A 20257-nucleotide genomic window follows, 5' to 3' on the forward strand; every position below is an offset into this window, starting at 1 on the left:
ACAATTACATGAACAGAGATCATGGCTTAAAAAAATCCAGGTATTCCTTGCTAATCGATAAAATAGATATAATACTATACAAAGATATTCAAGTACAGATGAAAAAGACTACTTTCTTTAGACTTTCTTTCATTTTTTTCCCCTGTACAGTAGGTATTGTCTTCCAAAATAAAGATATCTTCCTGCAATTGCTGAAATGTAGTCTTTGGCCAAAACACCTCCCTCTCTTGGCTCAGATCTCACATAATATTTAAGCCATGTGAATAATATTTAAGACACTCCTGATAGGTCAATTTCGTTTCATAAGTTTGTAGCTGCATCCGTCTGTTGGTAAAAATGCAATTGCTAATCTCCAGGTAAACAATGAGTATTGACCTTCATAAGCAACTTCTAATACAGTTATGGATGTCACAGACTAATGATTAACAGTCATTACGTCAACACAGAGTAGGGAAAAGCTGTCTTTGAAAACAAAAGTATTAACACAGAAGTAGTTCTGTTGTGGTAAAACTGCAAGACTTTCCTTCAACTTACAATGAAGCTAGCTGCATTGTGGCCAAAGGCATTGGAACGGAACTATTAGCAAAAATCTTGTCAAAAGGAGCCATTAATCACATCTCTTCTTCTTCATTAGTATTATCTGCTTCAATAAGGGGCCTAGACCCTCTGTTTGTGGCCCTCCTCTACAGCTGTCAGAGTGGTTGAAGCCTGTCGATAGCATACAAATATATAGGAAAAGCATCCAAGGAGGTGCCTTAGAGAATTGCTTCGAACAATTTAACACATCCCAAAACATCTCTTCTGCTCTAGGCTGGGAGCCACTTAGAATCATTAGCACTTGTTATAAGCTTGAGTAAGATATCACCTGATTTGAAGACTATGACAGCTAGATTAGGTTTGAAATAGGAAGGGACAGAGGAAAGACTCCAATCTGTCTGAAAAAGCTGTAGCTCTTCCTTACCTGTCAACAGGGAAATGCAAGATGTTACATCTGATAAATTTCTATAGGCACAACCAATTCACTTGTGAATTGACTCCAAAATAATTCTGTATATAACTTGTCTCTCTAAATACTCTTGGGGGGAAAAAAGTGTGAATATTATTTTCATACTAATCTGTGTATTGTTTGTACTATAAAGTGAATAGTAAAGGTCCTCTAGAATCCTTGCCAAAATGAGCGAGAAAGCACTGTATTGCACTCAGAATATTTAGTTGAAATTTATACTATAAACCAGAAATCTCACACTTCAGAAGAGTGGAAGATGAGTTGTTTGATCAGCCAAGAGTTCCATTATAGATCCTATTTTCCATGCAAGGAAAACAGTGTGATGCTGTCTGCTGAAACTAGAGAAACTTACTGCGTGCTGCTAATGGAGACCGGGACATGACACAGCAAGTATAAGCATCTGCACAAGCAAACAGCCTCCATGAATATTTAAGCTTATAATTTATCTGGCAGGGAAGAAATTAAAAGTGCACCAAAGTTGCAAAATGGAACATAATTACACGTGTTTTCTTAAGACAGGCAGCTGAAACAGGAATTGGCTGATGACTAGGTCAACAGAGAGTATCTTACAAGGTTCGATTGCTCGGGTTGCTGCAAAGTGAAGCAAACAGCACACTGTAATGAATGTTACCAAGACAATGCAAAAATCATGAAACTGTAGGAGAAAGATCTGCTGCACTAACAATTCGGTATACTCTTATACAACAGTGAGCAGAAATAAAAATGTCACAGCTGCCCTTTCTGCCTATCTAGGTCTAGGCCTCGTGAGAGGAATTTTTAACATATAAAAGAGTGTCTTCTCTTAATCTCTAATCTTTAAGGAGATAAATAGTGGTATTCATTAACATAGCATGAATCATTTTCCTTAGTACAGGTAATGAACAAACAGAAAAGTCCGTCATTTTCCAACCAGTTATTTCTCATAATGACACAAATGTTTAACTTGCCAGGTAGCACAATTATTGTGGAGAGAGAGAAGAACAATATGGTTATTGTATCTGAATAATTATCCACTGTGATACCTACAAGTCAAAGCAAAACGGACGTCAAAAGGAAGGAGTGCAAACTGAATTCAAGCAAATAGTGATGGCTTTTCACTGATACAGGTTAGGCAGATTTTGTAAAGTAACCATGCAAAGTAGCCAGTCAAGCTTCTGGTAAATGGTTTGCACCCACCGCAGTTTCATCAACACATGGGTCTTCACCCAAATCCCAAGTTTCTGTGTTTCTTGAAACATTTACTGGTTAGCATGTTTCAACAAATCCCCAGCAAGCTACTGTAAACATCCTCCTGCTTTACTCAAGCATAATTACACAGAAAGAAATCACAAGAGGTTATAAGTTTAAAACTTACACTTAACTAGGAACATACTGAAAGGTATTTCCAACTGATCAGCTTTTTTCTCTGTTTACTCTATTAAAGATGTAATTGCCTTACTGACTTAGAAGAATCTACTTTCTACACCTTCGACACTTTAGGGACAAATGGAACAAAGCATCACTGAATATGAGTCAACAGTGCCCTGGCAGCCCAAAGGGCCAACCATGCCCTGGGGTGCATTCAGCACAGCACAGCTAACCCACTGAGGGAGCTGACTGTCCCACTCTGCACTACACTGGTGCAGCCCCATGTTGACTACTGTGTGCAGTTTGGGGCGTCTCAATAGCAGAAGGACATCAAACTATTAGAGTGTGTCCAGAAGGTGACCAAGATGATGAAAGGCCTCAAGGGTAAGACTTATAAGGAGCCACTGAGGTCACTTGGTATGTTCAGCTCAGAGAAAAGAAAGCTGAGGGGTGACCTCATCGCAGCTTACAACCTCCTCAAGGAGGGCAGCAGAGGGGGAGGTGTTGATCCCCTCCTTCTGGTAACCAGCGACAGGGCAGGAAGAAATGGAATGAAGCTGCATCAGGGGAAGTTCAGATTAGACGATAGGGAAAGGTTCTTCACTGAGAGTGTGATCAGACGCTGGAACAGTCTCCTCAGGAAAACACCAAGCTTGTCAGAGTTCAAGGAGCGTGTGGACAAAGCTCTTAGTCAAATAGTTTAGTTTTAGGTAGTATTGTGACAAGCAGGGAGCTGGACTTGATGATCCTTATGGATCCTTTCCAACTTGAGATGTTCTGTGGTTCTATGATCCAGTTCTGCAGGAAGTGCCACAGAACAACCAAAGTTTCTGTCTGATCCTAATTCCAACAGAGTAAGGCAATTAAGTGTTTACTATTCCTTCTTTATTCATGTCAGGTGCTTTTTGAAACACTTCAAAGCCAAACCATCAAGCTATAGTTTAAATTCGACATACTAATTTTACGGTTCTACATAATGAAATAGTTCCGTGACTGTATGTACACTTAAAATTAAGAGACTGAAAAAGTCAGAAAGCCGGACTGCTCTGCCTGCCCTCTGCTGGCCTTTCTGTATTTCAGCTTTCCCTTCAAAACAAGTCTTTCCTTGGCTGAGATGATCGGGGATGGTGGTACCATTAAGGCTTACACCTGAACCGCTCTATACAGAGATCAATAGGCTGATCAATCCACTTTCTTGGAAACAAATTTTGGATAAATACGCATAATGCATATATTTCTGGTAATTGACAAAATACAGAAAACGAAAAAAAACCACACTTCATGCACTTTCCTGTAGAAAAATGTTTCATTCTTTGTGCTACATTGCTATGGTCAGAAAGGAAACTGATAGGAGACACACTTCTCTAGTGCTAATATCCTTTAAAGCTACTGCAGCAATGTTCATCTCCCTCGTTTTCGAGATCAGTATCATGCTCATCTTAGATACACTTCCTCTTCTGCAAGAACAATATCTAGCTGGCATATTTTTTAAATGATTGCTAAGACACTAATTTAAATGACACATTCACAAAGGGTTTGGCCATACCTCTTAAAACAACAGAGAAATTGCTACTCAACTCTCTCATTTGGCTGAATTAAAAAAAGGAAATATTCATAAATTAGAAGCTTATAAAACTTAACCTAGTATACAGAGACTAAAAGGGAAGGATCAGAATGTTTAAATTACTTAGGAAGAGTTACCAAAACATTAACCTAATTTTATTGGACTACCATTTAGTTAATACTTGGGAACTTTAAGGAAAATGAAAAAACACCACCAGCAGCAGCAGCATACAAACAGGAATATATGCAAACCATCATTTTGTTCATCTTCCTTACTTACAAAGCACTATGTGACTATCCACACGTAATTTAGTAACTTTTTAAAAAAACCACCAAAACAAAACAAAAAAGGAAATACAAACAGCAGTCTACAAACAGGTATTGGGGAACGGGAAATTAAAGGTACTAGGACACTTCTTAAATGCTAATGCTTCGTTACTTATTAGCAGCCTTCACAGTAAAGGAAATAATAGCTATTGATTTCTGATCTGTGATGCACTATAGTACTAGAAGAGAATCTCTCCCGATCTAGAAGAGTCAGAAAAGTATTAAGAGTGGGTGGACAGCTAGTTAAATTTTATTAGTTGTGCTGCAGTACTTCATAAGAAGTGAAAGGATATATTATTTCAAAGCCTTGGAAAAAATAATTTTTCTCTAATTTCAAGAACAAAATAGCATGAATGAGAGCAGTAAAGGCAAATCAGCCATGAAAAAGAGGCTGAAAAACAGCCCTTCCATAACATGAAAGTGGGACATAACATAGGTTGAAATAATAAATTATTTACTCGTACTTGAAGCAGTACAAACAATAAACAGCATAAGCTCAAACTGAACACATAGCTCAAGAGTAGTAGTTTTCATAGAATCATAGAACAGTTTGGGTTGAAAGGGACCTTTAAGGGTCATCTAGTCCAACTGCCTCTGCAGTGAGCAGGGCCATCTTCAATGAGATCAGGTTGCTCAGAGCCCTGTCCAGCCTGACCTTGAATGTTTCCAGGGATGGGGCATCTACCACCTCTCTGGACAACCTGTTCCAGTGTTTCACCACACTCATCATAAAAAAAAATTTCTTCCTTGTATCTAGTTTAAAATCTATCCTCTTTCAGTTTACAACCATTCCCCTTGTCCTACCACAGGCCTTGCTAAAACATTTGTCTCCATCCTTCTCATAATCCCCCTTTAAGTCCTGAAAGGCCTCCCTGAGGTCTCCCTCCTTTTCTCCAGGCTGAACAACTCCAACCCCCCTGGCCTGTCCCTCATAGCAGAGGCCCCCAGCCCCCTGCCATGTCCCACCTATGAGACCAGAGGCGTGACTGAGTCACAAATCCCCTCAGTGTGCACCAAGGTGAGATATCACCCCAGGTCCACACAAAACCATCAGCTTTAACGGAAAAAACATTCTGTGAACATTGGCCCTCTCACAGTTATATCCAACCAAGCTGTGCAGCTGTGTGAGGAGCCGAGGTAGACCTTGCAATATTTAAGAGCTTTAAGAGAAAAAGAGGAGGGGGAGAGCAAGCTAGAAGCAGGGGGAGAGACAGGGAGGTCACCAGTCCTGGATCCAGCGTTGGACATGCCAGCAGGGCGTTCAGTGCAGACAGCTCCCCAGAAGGTCCAGCTTCTCAGAGGAACAGGTCGAGGGCCCTGGCTAGCACCTGACCCTCTAACCTTGGCATGGCATCCCACAGCTCCTCACGGGCAAGCCCCGTATTACTCCCCTCCTCCTTCAAGCCTCGTTTAAAGCTGTCAGAGCCCCGTTAGCTTGTGAGCAAAGACCCTCTTCCCTCTTCGAGAAAGGTGAATCCCATCTGATGCCAGCAAGCCTGGTGCCATGTAGGCCACCTCATCATTGAAAAACCCGTAACTGTGGCAGTGACACCAGCCAACCAAACACAACAAACTACCACAACAAACAGTTTGTGGGTACAGAAAGGGGTGATTCGATTGAACACCAGAAGACAGCCTGTTTCTCATGAGAACCCATCTCCTGCATTCTTTTCGAGCTTACACAGCTGTACGGACTGCACGGGGCCTGGAAACAGATCAAAGAGGATTTTGAACACACAGACATTACTTACACTCCTTGATAAGAAAGTAAACGATGCAAATTCTCGTGAATTCTTAGGACAATACTTTCATCACTTTAGGAAGGAGGGGGGCATCTCCAAAAAAGGAGACCTAAGAGACCTAGTCAAACACCAAAGACAAAATCAGTTGAATTAAAAAAAGAAATAATAGTATGAGCTACCAGTTCAGTAACCTATACATATTTTATTGTCATGTAACTATGGAAAACTGTCTGCTTGGCAAGAGGACTCCTTGTAACATTATTTCCTTCTGTCAAAAGACGTTGGAATACTTTTCAGCTCATCAGTCACCAAAGCTTTTAAATGAGTATGCTGTTGTGTTTGCAACATCTCAGCTGCGCCTTTTCCTATGCAAAATTTTCAATTCTGTGCTACAGCTTTTCATACCCTTGAAGCAGTGGTTGTGAAAGATACTGGATGTCCACCCAGGACAGCAAAATCCTTCTCCATAAAAGTCTACTGCACAAATCATAGAATTACATTTCCCAGTGGCTGCTCCTGGTCTTGCCTGGTTTTGGTTAACATACAAGTAGATTAACCATACTCCAATTAACCCATATCTGAAGCTGCCAGGATAAACTCGAAGGGGCTTGCAATGAGTACCTCTGACAGAAAGATACCAACCCATTTGACCAGTTGGCACTGGCCATTGCACAACCATTACTTACTATGTGCTTTATTTGCATTGCTTTCAAACAAATTATAACAATGCACAACATTTTCAGTGGATTTTAGGGAGGAAAGAGTATTTGTTATAGTCTAACGTAATCCAGGACTAAAACTCATTGGAAAAATGAGAAGTCATACAAGAAAAGGCAAGAAAGTAAAAAAAAAAAAATGATCAGTTTCAAACCTACAGGTTATCACCATAAGACTAATACACAATCAATCCTAATGGCACCTTTTTCTTTATTTTCCTTCACCTTATGGCACAAATTATTGCATATGAAAAACACATCAAGTATGACACAATTCTGAATTAGTTCCCCTTTAATTCACTCTGCAATTGCATATACTTTAATGCGATCAATATCAACTTTCTGTACAACAGCACATAAAAGCATGTATTCAGACTTTGTTTCCTGGATTATTTGTCGTATCTATGGCTTCCTACTCAACTTTAAAATAATTTTTTATCCAATGGGACTAATTAGTTGAAATAAGAGTGTCTACTGTTATTTTGTATAGATGGAGATGAACACATGGACAAAAGGAATAGATGAAAATAACACTATGCATACACTTTGCAGGAGTGAAGTTCTTTCAGAGATTATGTGTAGGAAGATTAATTACAGAAACTTTATTTTGTAAGAAATACACTGCAGAAAAAAAGATCCAAAGAAGTCAAATATTCTGACAGAATAATTAGGGATTAAACTGTGACACAGATCAATACTTGCCAGCAATCACAAAGCCCAAAATAGCTACCTTTTTTTTTTTTTTCTATCTATGCCTCTTGCAAAGGAAAATGATACAAAGAAAGTAATTTTCCCCAAGCATACCCTAAAGGCAGACATTTCCATCAGATGTTAGCACACTCCTTACGTTTTTTTGGTTTTGTTTTTTAATTCTTCAAGAAGGTAGATGTCTTCATGGTATTTCTTGCTTAGGTATGTAAAAAAAGATGTTGTCAGAAAACATTTTAAAGAATAAAAAATGAAAATTTGTATTTTTCATACGTGAAATTTTTGCTTCAAGGAAAATTTGCTCCAAATGTAAGCACAACCATTTCAATGGTTCATTTTCTGGGCCATTTTATCTATTGCCCCTATCCCCAAATCCCTGAATTCTTCAAGGAGATATTAAATGTTTTATTTTAATCCACATGGGCAACTATTTGTTGTCTCAGTTCTGCTGAAGTGGTAGGTGTTGCTAAATGGTACAATTACTCTGAATTAAGGAGATCTGACTGCTATCGCATGTCTGAACTCCAGAGGTTTCTTTCACAGGCTGAGGACTAACAAATCACATACATCCATCTTTATGTGAAATGACAATGATGACAAGTAGGCAGGTATAAACAAATTGGAATTAAAGCTTGTATTGACCTTACTGAGTTTTGCCTAGTTCAAAAGGTGTATTTAACCTGGAGAAAAAGTTGCATTGTCTTCACCTGTCCATGTCACACAGGGAAAGTATAATGGATTAGTACCCACACAAATGAGCCAGGCTAAACATTGTATACTTACATACAACAGTGCCTTCCAGTGGCTCCCAAAACAAAAAAAAAATACTGACTTGCACTACATGAACACACATGCATGCAAAACTATAGTTGTACACATCAGTCACACTACCTTTAACTGTGGCCAGCTGAAGAGTAGAATATATAAATGCTGGGGAGCACACAACAACTCTAGAGCACCAAGTACAAAAATGAAGAACAGTATATCTGATTTTAAATTAGTCTGCAAATTCTCTTGGGTAGACCAGGTTTAGCTATGCAAACAGACAATTTCTTTTATATATTGTCCTTAATAATGTACATCGGTGGGGTTTTTCCCTTTTAAGTAATACGGGATTGACAAAACTTCAGAAAAATACATGGTTAACCATTTAAGATTGCAAACTAATCTTCAGCACCAATCTTGAATATAATTTATCAGTGAGAAACTCCTGGAAATACAGAATGGATATGTCCATTATTGCACAGTAAACTATATTTAGCAATCAGAATCTCTCCCTACTGTTAGATTAATAGTTTATGAAATTTATGATATAAGAACAAGCTGAAGAAGCAAACTCATTTAGAAAAAACTCTCAACTCAGTATTAACAAAAGATTTTGTCTTGTAATTAGCTTTATAATTATGGCAGCAGCTCAACAAACATGTCCTCCAAATCTTTAAAAAAAGTACTTCCACAAAACAGATTAAGCCAAATTCCTAAAATTCTACTGATAATTTATATTCTCACCAGGTCCTGTAAATGCAGTTATTTCATTACAAACACATACAATACATGGTTCCATAATTATATACAAGAAAAAAGCCCAATCTGTTAATTTAAACTTCAGGCCATTGCACTTAAGCCTCTGAGTTACAATTCAATACACACTGATGATTAAACACTTTCTGCTTACATCCTTCTCCTATCCATGCAAAGAACAGCATTAAACAGCAATATCCAGTGTGCAAAATATTACCTTTCATACTGGAACCTCTATGAGATTTAGAGATCACAGTTAGTTTTTCATCACAACACTGCTGACAAAATTAACTTATGTTTTAAGTTAGCCACAGTGTATCACAGAGCACCTGAAAAAAATATTTTTTTACATTTTGTGGTACTGAAGAAGATATCTGAGTTGGGGCAACTTCTAAATTTAGAAAAATGTAATTGTCTACAAATTAAGTCAAAGAAAACCTATTATTAATTTTTTTACACAAAATGTTTTCACTAGATGTTGGTTCCATCAAAACCCAAAAATCAATGACACTTAGATTCCTTTCTTTATGGAGAATGCATTTATTCAGACAAATTTATTCTCCTCTCTATCCCTCTGCAAGGCATTAATTATGCAGTTAACTTTAAATACTGAAAAAAGCAGATGCATCTACAGTTTAAATGTGTTTGAATGAGTTCTAATTATGTGAATGAAGCTGTGGATTTCACCAGATTACTTAGTATTTTGAGAAATTATTTTTTATCTATCATCTACTTCAGTCTTTCTCAGAATTTCCTGTTATTTCTTTTTTTGCATTCATCTCCACATTCAACTTATTTTCTTCGATGCAGCTTATAGTAAAGGAGAACATAAAGAACAGTTAAATCTGTGACATAAAAAAATTGAACCAAAATGGTTTTGGTTTGTAATGTCTTTGCTTTTATGTAGGAAGCCATTGAAATATCTGTCAAAATCTTATAAACACTACTTCAATCTAACTTGGATGGAACAACATGCCAGAAAAAGCCTCCTGAAAATTAACAAACTTTCTACTGCAGAAATATAATTTAGCTACTTGGTTACCTCAGTAGTGACCAGGAGCCATAGCAGCACTTTACTCAATTATGAGTCTTGCTTTCCTCACTATAAACGCTAGATATATAGATATATACATATAACAAAGCCCTTAAATAAAGCATTCCATTTCAGCACTGGAAAGACCACACCTGGAGTACTGTGTCCAGCTCTGGAGTCCTCAGGACAGGAAAAAGATGAACTAGTTGGAGCGGGTCCGGAAGAGGGCCACAAAAATGATCCAGGGACTGGAGCACCTCTGCTATGAGGGACAGGCCAGGGGGGTTGGGGTTGTTCAGCCTGGAGAAAAGGAGGGAGACCTCAGGGAGGCCTTTCAGGACTTAAAGGGGGATTATGAGAAGGATGGAGACAAATGTTTTAGCAAGGCCTGTGGTAGGACAAGGGGAAGGGTTGTAAACTGAAAGAGGGTAGATTTAAACTAGATACAAGGAAGAATTTTTTTTTTTTATGATGAGGGTGGTGAAACACTGGAACAGGTTGTCCAGAGAGGTGGTAGATGCCCCATCCCTGGAAACATTCAAGGTCAGGCTGGACAGGGCTCTGAGCAACCTGATCTCATTGAAGATGGCCCTGCTCACTGCAGAGGCAGTTGGACTAGATGACCCTTAAAGGTCCCTTTCAATCCAAACTATTATATGATTCCTTTTTAAACTTCATCAGGTTTTCTTGAGTTTTCCTTTACAGAGCAGACTGACTTTTCTACACATATGTTATTTGCCATTAGTACTCAGTGTTTAAAGAAATGTAGTATGTTAACTCTGAAGTCTTTTAGCTTTGCAGTATTAAAACCTGGTCACTGCAAAAGACTATGAGCATGAAAATTAAGAGGTTTTCACATTAATTCAATAAATTAACTATCCATCCTACAGTAACTATTTACTCCTGTATACAGAAGAACAACCTCAAGTATGTAACAGTTATCTATGTTGTCAAAAGAAGAAGCAATCCACTGAGTTTAACACAAGGCAAGACGGATTGGATTTTCTATGTTGGCTTTCAAGGTCTCCAGAAACTTCGAAGCCAGTTCATCATCTACCACCCGACCATCACTTGAAAGAGTCACTGTCATGAGTTGATGCTGCTTAAGTTTCTCATTCCCTTCTTCATCTTCCACAATCTTGAGCTCTGGTCTTGCTCGGCCCACAGCTAGGATGCAGGCCTGTGGAGGGTTTATGACTGCAGTAAAATCATTGATGCCAAACATGCCCAGATTGGAGATACTAAATGAAAGAGAAAATTACTAGTAATGTCAGAAATCATATATCCCCTAGAAGAAATAATCTATACTTGATGACTAACATGATGTCATTCTCTCCCAAGGCCAAACCCATTAACTTTAAAATATATCTGAACTGGATTGCAGTTAGACACACTTAAAGACTCAAGGTTTGGGATTTTTGCAATTATAACTAATGCACGTTTTTAAAAGTCCCATTTCTGTACAGCAGTATATCCTTGCATTGCATGCACTAAAGGCAGAAAGTAGAAAAGGAAAGCAATACCTTCAAACAAACTTTGGCTGTCCCTGCACCAAGCCAAATGTCTTTTAGACTGAATTTCACAATATTTAAGTTAAAATGGCTGCTGATAACCATGTCATACAATTTGGGCATCTACATATCACTCAGCCACAGGACAGCCTCATCGTGCCTTTCTCCCTTGAATGTTTTTGTCTGTCACCAGCCAGGAAGTGGTATATTAGGAAAGGCTTGGACTCTTGATACTGTGTCATACAATACAGTACATTCGAAGGTTTAGAAAGTTGGGGAGTGTAAAAACTCAGTTGAGAAATTAGTTGTGCAACTGCGTCACTACATTTATGCTAGTATTCTACACGTGCCATTTATTTCCCATCACTGAGCTCACTAGCTCTTTTTTCAGAGCACATTTCATAGAAAAAATATTTACTAAATATATCCTACTATTTAAAAATTATCTACTCAGTTTTTGATGTTTCAGTTAAAAAGTATGAGTCAACACAACTTTGCTGTACCTTTTTTTGTCCCTATAGAGACATTTTAGATACCTCTGCCAAACAACTTATTTTAAAGTATTTCTTTTTAAAAATATTAACAACCGATTTTCCTAACTACAGAACTCAATTCAAAAAACAAAACAAAGCAAACCCAACAAAAAACCAACAAATGAACATTCTTCTGTAACTGCGAAAAATTAGGTGCAAAAAATGAAAGTCAGGTCAGTCTCAGTATGAAAAATATGAATTTCACACCAGGCTGAGATGAAATAAACCTGCACCAAGATAATTGCTTTCCCCTGATACAGAACACAGCCTGGGTTTGGCCCTCAGAATTATCACACAGTGTTTCATCCTAAATGGAGCAAGATTTTAAAAGGCAATGCATTAACACACAGTGGAATAGCTGAGGATAAAACAGTTCTGAACCCACAATGCACGTATTAAGTGCTGCTAGAGAGTTTTACCTAAAAGATCCTCCCTGGTACTCTTCTGGTAATAGTTTTCCATCTCTTGCTTTCTTTGCTAGAGCCTAAGGAAAATGAAAGATAAAAAAAAGAGAGGGGAAAGCAATTAATGTGTTGTAATGGACTAACCCTTTTTACTTCAGTAAGGCATTATAAGTACCATACAGCCATTAAAGAGGCATCTGCTTTTGGATTTAGGGAAGCACCTCAACAACATTTTTGTTGTAGCTGCAATGATTTGCCAAAGAGACTAGAACACAAAGCTTCATTTTCCCAACGATACTGGCTGTTCAGTAAAAGCTGTTCTCACCTTACAAACCTTGCTCCGGTTTTCACAATGGAACCACTAAAACCACTAGGGAGAATAGATGATAAAAATATCTAGCAAAATACTGATGAGACAAATTCATAGTATTCTTCTTAACGTATTTGTTTAAAGAAACTGCCATGTATCACTTCAGAACTTTCTAGCAGATTGAGAGAACTTATTTCTTCCAGCTAAGCATTCAATTACCTTAAAGACTACCTTTCCTGTGACCTCCATCTCATTTGTGAGAGTTTTCTACTTCTAAACATAATAGAAGAAACTGTCCAGGAATGTTTTGTTCAAAACAGAGCCCAAGAAGTTCATACTATGTTCTGAGATAAGATCACAGAGAAAAAGAACCTTATCCCAACCTAGGATGTTTCTAGCACAGAGGTCTCCTTAGAAAGAAGCAGTGGGAATCACGATGGATAATTCTTAGTGTAGTTCTCACATAAGGAAGAAAGGACTGTGTGGCCCTCAAGAGGAATGGCATTCGTTGGTGGGTCAAGAGCCAGTTAATTCAGCTACCAACCGGTTCCTAACACCCTGTGAGTACCCAGCAGAAAAGGTGGTGACTGGAAATGTGCCACATGACTTCTCCATTAGTAGCAACCTTTTCAAAATCGAGAGCTCTTCAACTGACAGCCGAGACTGAAGTGGGAATATACGTAGGACAGATGAACTATCCTATTCACACAGAACAGTGGTTTTGGCTTGTATCATATTTATCTCACAGGTGGAAAAACACATGGAAGTTGTCATGTTGTGACAATTGCAGCATTTGTGGACATTTTCAGACAGAAAGAACTGTTTCTAAAAGCACAGTCACGGAAACTTGACTCAGATCTACCTCTGGGAAGACAGTTTGTTTACATTTTCCTTCTGGTAAAATTAATAAAACTAATGATAGTTTCCAATATTTAGTTATGTTAGGGAAATTCCAGTGGAAGCGAATAAAAACCAAAAAAGTCTACTTTATCACAATGTCAAAAAGGTGTTGTATCACATTTGTGAAACTTTCTTGGAGAAGATTATTCCATGAATCCCATGTTTTCTAGGAATTTTCCATTCTCTTTTTAGGAATTCTACCACTTTCCTAGGATTTTTTCCATGTTCTTGCTAGGAATTGACCTTGTTAATCTTTTTTATTTCCTCCTCTTGTTTTAATTTCTAGACTGTTTTCCAGCAATTGCCTGTTCTGCTTTCCAGGGATTTTTTTTCACATGCATTCTATAGATATCCTGTCAAGCACTCAATTCAATCTACCAAGAGGTAACTCCTATGAAACCTCACCCCTGCCTTTAAGGGCCAGAGTCAAAAAACGGAAACTATGATAGAATTGATTTCTTTTTGTTTGCATGAGGGTGGAGGTAAAGTCATCAACTTCCGCACAGATAATGAGTTGGTTAGTAGTTACAGTCATGACATGGACTAATCCCCTTTCATGTTGTAATATAACTCTGTTGGTCATGGTAAACAACTGTCTTCCCTGTATACATTTCTAAACATCTTTCAGGCAAGGGTTCTGAAAGGCCACAGTAGTTTAACAATGGCAGTAACTTCAGCTTAAAAATAAACACTAAGATGTTTAAGAGAATCTCATAGTAATGAATCACCCACTAAATAATTCAAGCTGACATCAAGTTTTGTAAAACTTTGACACCCTCATTATGAATTTAAAAGTTAAAAGGATACAATGAATTTTATTTTAAGCTTTTATTCATCTCTGAATAATTAGTGAACCAGAAGACAATAGCCAAGGAAACAGCGTTCACACACTAGGGTCAATATAAGCATTATGCATATGTGCAATTGCGTTACTTGAATGATGAAAATATGGTGCTAGGATGCACGTAACCTGGAAAGAAGTAAAACTAACATACAGCAGAAGGGGACATATAAGCAATCTACACACAAAAGTGCTTGCCAAACTACAGGGAGATTGGTAGAGAAGCAGCTGCAGTTTCAATTTGTGCTTCCTACATATGCATGTCAGGTACATATTTATTTCAATAATTCAGTGAAGTTGAAAAGCAAAATTATATTGCTGTGGACACCTGCAATCTATGTGACCCAATGACTTTTATACTGTGTGACCTATGTTACAACCATTCCATTTGAAATAAACGTGGGATGTTTACTTTATCATGGCCCTATTAAACATAATGCAAGTATACATTCCCATCATGGGAACTGCAGGACTCAGTAATATGGTAAGACAGGTTTGTAATACTGCATCACAGTATCACAGGTATTGGGGATAATAATGAAAACACAACTTACACTTCCCTTCTCATAACGCTGTTGTTCTTGTCAATCTACCATTAATCACAGAATAATGTAAAAATCTCAGCTGACCTTCCTCCTCGACTGGCTATTACATTAGCAAAAGGATTTGTTTTCACAACACATTCAACATGAAGTAAGCTATATGAACTGGAAAAATCTTTGAAATATCCAATTACAAATGTTTTGTGGCATGACGCTTAACATCTTCTGCTACAACTTTGTTGGTTCTCCTCTACTAATGCAGACTACTTTTACAAAAATTTACAAAGTGCAGCTTGTGTCTAGTTTTGCAATGTCTTATGCCCTAGCAGCCAGTTGCATTCCTCAGATACTACAGGCCTTTGATTAGCACTTAAATGAAAAAGAAAAAAAAAAAAAAAAAAAAAAAAAAAAGAGCCTTGTATTGGGGCATTTCATTATTCATTGTATTTTCACCTGCCACAAAATACTACTTCTGTGGCTGGCAACAACTGCCACAGATTCAAGTCACTCCAACTGGCACCTAGCCTTTGCAAAACACTGCTCATCAGTCAGAGAAGTTTAATATTACCTTTCAGTGACATTCTCAACTGAACTGCATACTAAAATATGCAGGCAGAAATAACATAACTGCACACAGAGTAACACAAGCAGCTATAAGTGAATCTCTGGGAAAGGGGGCGAAAAACCTCCCAAACAAAATCTCAAACCCAAAGACTGGAAATACTAAAGACATTAACATTATTTAGCTTTCTTATGAGGATTAAAGAAACACAATTGTATTAAATTTCAGATTTGTGTAAAGGTTTACTTTTCAAACAGTCTAACCAGCATTAAACTAAATAACATGATGGTTTAAGTACTGTTAATTAAAAATTAACAGAGTTGCAAAAATTATAATAATTTTTAAGTCTAAAGAATGCTGAAACTGCTTTAGATCCATTTTGAAACTGCATTTGTTATTACTGATGTCCATCCGGGTCATGCCACATTTTCTGCTACAAAAAACTATATAGCTACTATACGATATTCTTCAGCCCACCATACATTTAAAACCTACCTTTGCAGAGGCAGCAATTTCCTTTATTCCCTTGGCGGCAACATCTTTTATGATTGGTGTAATGAGACCTCGGTCTGTTGCCACAGCAATAGAAATGTCAATGGACTGCAGCTGCCTGCAGGATTCTCCATCCCAGGTTACGTTCACATCTGGCATTTGCTAGAAGACAGACAGAGGAGAGAAGGGGGGGGGGGGCACAGGGCTCAGCGGAGAAGAAGAAAGTGGGGGGGGGCGAGAGAAGGGACGGAGGACAAAGAGGTGACAGAGAGGGCGCGCTGTTAAAAGAACAATGGTGCAATCAATTACCCCCCAAAAAAAGGAAAAACCTTTAAGACACAGCTACATACAGGCATTCACCAAATTAATTAGTGCATCGCAAACTGCTGTCTCTAAATGAAGGCAAAAGAAGAGGTTACATATATCTTCAGGACAGCCAGAAGCAAACCAAAAGTCACTGTGAGGGCCTGAGAATAGACGTACACAATTAGCTTGCCTTTATTTTATTTAAACTCTACTTTGTCAAAAAGCATGAACCAGGAACTGAAAATGGCAGGGCAGCCAGAAGCTTTTTTGGTGCTGCTGAAAAAAAAATTAACAAAAGCCTACAAAATCCTTCAGGAGTCACTGATGCCACCTCACAGATACCCAGCATGCAAAACTACAAAGCAGTGTCATTTCCCCCCTCAAACTGAATCTCAGGATATTGACTTAAAAAGCATGGAAATGGACATCCTACTATACCCCACTCGTGTCTCAAGCATGACTTTCAACAAAGGAAGCTACAAATAGAATATGCTGCAGCTACACTCACTGTTACTCAGATTAGGTTCTCCTAAACCACATCCGATAAAATTTTTTGGGTGTGTGGACTCAATTAAAATTGAGATAATGTTTACTGATAATTTCCATAAGGTTTTTGAGTTTACCCTATAAAGCTGAAAAAGCTTAGAAGAAAAGAATACCCCAACATACAGGTGAAGTCTAGGTAACATAGACACTATGAACTACTACTTGCAATAAATCCAAGACTAATTTCATTAAGGTTGATAAAAACTAGAAACTTGACTTCATAGTGGAGAAGATATTCCAGAAAAAAGTACGGGAAGGACACATTATCTCTATCTAAACTAACTCCACTCCTACAAAAAGCAGTGTAACAGTATTCACTCATATTAAAAAAAAAAAGGAAAAAAAAATGGATGGCAGTAATCCTCTTTGCCAATTAAATAAACATCAGGAAAGTCCCACTGCATACACAGTTGTAAGAAGCTTTCAAGTGGGTATTGTGCAAGTATGACTATATAAGGTATCCAAACAAGATGGTAGGGCCAAGGAGTTTCTCCTATCAAATTCAGTATGATTAGAATAGCCTTAATTTTGATGTAGACCAAACAGTATTATTTCTCCCATCACTTCAGCAATGAAAGATGATTTATTTTTAAAGAACGGTTGCTATAGCAGCTGTTGTTACTAAACCCAACTACTTGGGGATATCAGTCTGGAAGCTCTCATTCCTTCCTCCCCTGTCCTTGTTCCAGAAAGCCAAAATTGTTCCAAGAGGCTAACATCTGGTGAACCCAATAGCACGTTCACAAACCTCTGGCTATCAAACAGCGAGACCAAGATGAAAAGCAGAATCCATAACTGGACTTGTTTTTAAAAAAACTTGGTTTTTTAAAGTCAGTTATTCACTTACCTTCAGAGTAACTGCAGTTGCCTTGATAATAAAATCATTTACAGATACTTTAATGTCATCTGCAGACAGGAAAAAAAAAAAAAAAAGGATAACTATCATTGCTTGTATGATTTGTTCATCAGTATTTGTGTGGTAATATTACAGTGATTCAGCAGATTTGCTTCTTTGAAAATTGTCAAATTTTGTCTTTTGTCAGAAAGTAACTCATCTTCAAACTATAATCATAAAAGAAAGAAAACTCTTCTCCCCCTTGGGACAAAATAAGTATCATCAAGGAAAGGTCTGCTGAGCAGAGACATTCTTGCTAGCTGTTACTAGAAGGCCAAAAAAACTGCAAATTTGAGTATAACTATTCATCCTTGTAAGTAACAGCCTATATGTACTTCACACTTTACGTATTTACTGTCTATGTAGAAATCTATTGCAAGATTTAAATTTAGAGACAATACCGGAGACTACTATTCTTTATGTAGTGTAATGCATTAACTGGAATAATTGCAGAGATCAGCTTTTTATTCATCTATAAATCAGAAGTATGTTATTCTCCAGTGGCCTTTGGGGCCTTATAATTTAAGAATTAGCAAGTTAAAAGGCACCTGTCAATCCTTAAAATGGGCTAACAATATATTCAAAAGCCGGCTGCAAAATAATATGTGTGACAACATTGTTAAATTAAAAACAAAGCTGCAGACAAAAAAAGGCAGTGTTAGCCAAAAGCAGATAAAATAACCTTTTATCTGGAGGTATCCAGATAAATCCAGAGGACTGGATTTTTTAAATGTGAGCCCAAGAAATACTGCAAAACACTTAATACAGTTGTGTCCCTTCCCAAAAGCTCAGGAGAAAGGAGGGGTGGTAACAATGGCTATATTTGCCCTGCATTATTTTTTTCCAAGTTTTAGGAGACTGAAAGTACTAACTAAAATCAGGACTGGCAGCAGAAGCAAAGAGTATAGATACAATACAAAATATGTCACAGTTGCTACAAGATTATCCTGAAGATGCAAACTATTTACTAAATGCTAAACACATAATTCTCACAATAAAAAAGCTACATTATTCTGCTACCATCACCACTGCTGTCAGCTGAACAGATCAAGAAGCAAAGTTATTTCATTTTTGAGTCTGGTTTACAGCATGTAACACATAGCTTTGGAAATGCTTTTGTAAAGGAAAAATTATTTATAGATAATTATATTAAATGAAATCTTCTTAAGTGATCATAAATTTGGAGGAATGAACCAAGTATACACTTGCCGCATAACTCACCTGCAACATTTGTCATGATTAGCAATCTATGCATAAGAGAGCCAGAATTCTATTGTAACAGAGCAGAATTTGCAAGGACTATGTTGCATTGACAGAATTTCACATCAGACAAACCTGTATCTTGGTCATCAAATGTATTTCAGTGTTCTGCATTTTGATTTATATATTACATTCCTAACCCTTGGCAAAAATGTCACTGTCCACTAGAGGGGCAGTAATATATTGAAAAGATAGTACAGTTAGATGAATTATGCCTGAATACTTTACCTCCAATCATTGAAGATTACAGTAGGGAAAACTGCTATATTCTACACCCATAACAAAGAAGCTTACATTAGGGAATGCTCCATAAAACTTCCACATTACATCTCATCATGTAGTAGAAAATACCATCGTTTCCATCAGAAAAAAAAAAATATCTACCAGGACCATCTCTGCAATTCCATTTTATGCAAAGACATATGGGTGTTTCCCACCCCTACATATTTAAAAAAAATATTCATTAAGAATCCATAACAGCAGAATAGATGTGAAAAATTTTAAGTGAACATTCCTAAGAATTTTTTATTTAATTTCTTATGACTTGCTGCTGTTTAAAGAAAAAAAGTTAGCATAATTAATTGTCTTTGACATTAATTTGTGAATAAGACATTAAAATAAAAATAAACATCAGGTAGAACAATGACCTGGGTACTCTTGCACTACAAATAGTCATTGAAAACTCTAAAGAAAGGAGAAGCAGCTCCCGTCTCATCATCTAGGAAATCTGAATAGACCAGTCTAATTTAATTTAAGACCTCACAAATGGATAAACAAGCATGAGTTAGTCACCAGCACATAACAGTAGCCCTCCAATGTCAGCATTCTAGTTCTTACATGTACAGCTCTGTGACACTAAGCAGAGAGAAAATTCACTCACAGGGTAAAGCCTCGGGAACAACTTTACCCTGTTGAAATGACTATGAAGTAACCTAACACCCCTGGAGGACTTATGTCTTGTGCCATAATGCCACATCAAAAGACCTCTATACTGGGATACACTCAAGAAAAACATGGCAGTCTAAATTGCTAGAAATACCAGGTTGCAAGCAGATCTTTTGTTACTTCAACAGAAACATGGTTCAAGGAAAAAGAGTATCAACCTCTTAGTCAGACAGGCATATCACCACATGAACACTGTGTCTAAAACGTAGCTGGTGCCTCTGTATACAGAAGCTTTCAAGGCTAACTT

The 20257-nt window shown here is 37.5% G+C and overlaps 1 protein-coding gene across 2 annotated transcripts in view; it reads right to left on the reverse strand.

Moving 5' to 3' along the window:
• Positions 1-10486: 10486 nt before the first annotated feature.
• Positions 10487-20257, reverse strand: part of PDHX (pyruvate dehydrogenase complex component X) — a 47274-nt gene continuing 37503 nt past the window's right edge. For both annotated transcript variants that reach the window (XM_040599657.1, XM_040599658.1), the window contains 4 exons: positions 17758-17816; positions 16062-16220; positions 12427-12491; positions 10487-11204 (listed from right to left, as the gene is read on the reverse strand). In XM_040599657.1, the coding sequence (XP_040455591.1) occupies positions 10940-11204; positions 12427-12491; positions 16062-16220; positions 17758-17816 (548 nt within the window). In that variant the 3' untranslated portion in view covers positions 10487-10939. The remainder of the gene's footprint in view (positions 11205-12426; positions 12492-16061; positions 16221-17757; positions 17817-20257) is intronic.

Source organism: Falco naumanni, chromosome 7 (genome assembly GCF_017639655.2).
Source record: "Falco naumanni isolate bFalNau1 chromosome 7, bFalNau1.pat, whole genome shotgun sequence".
Classification (NCBI taxonomy): domain Eukaryota; kingdom Metazoa; phylum Chordata; class Aves; order Falconiformes; family Falconidae; genus Falco; species Falco naumanni.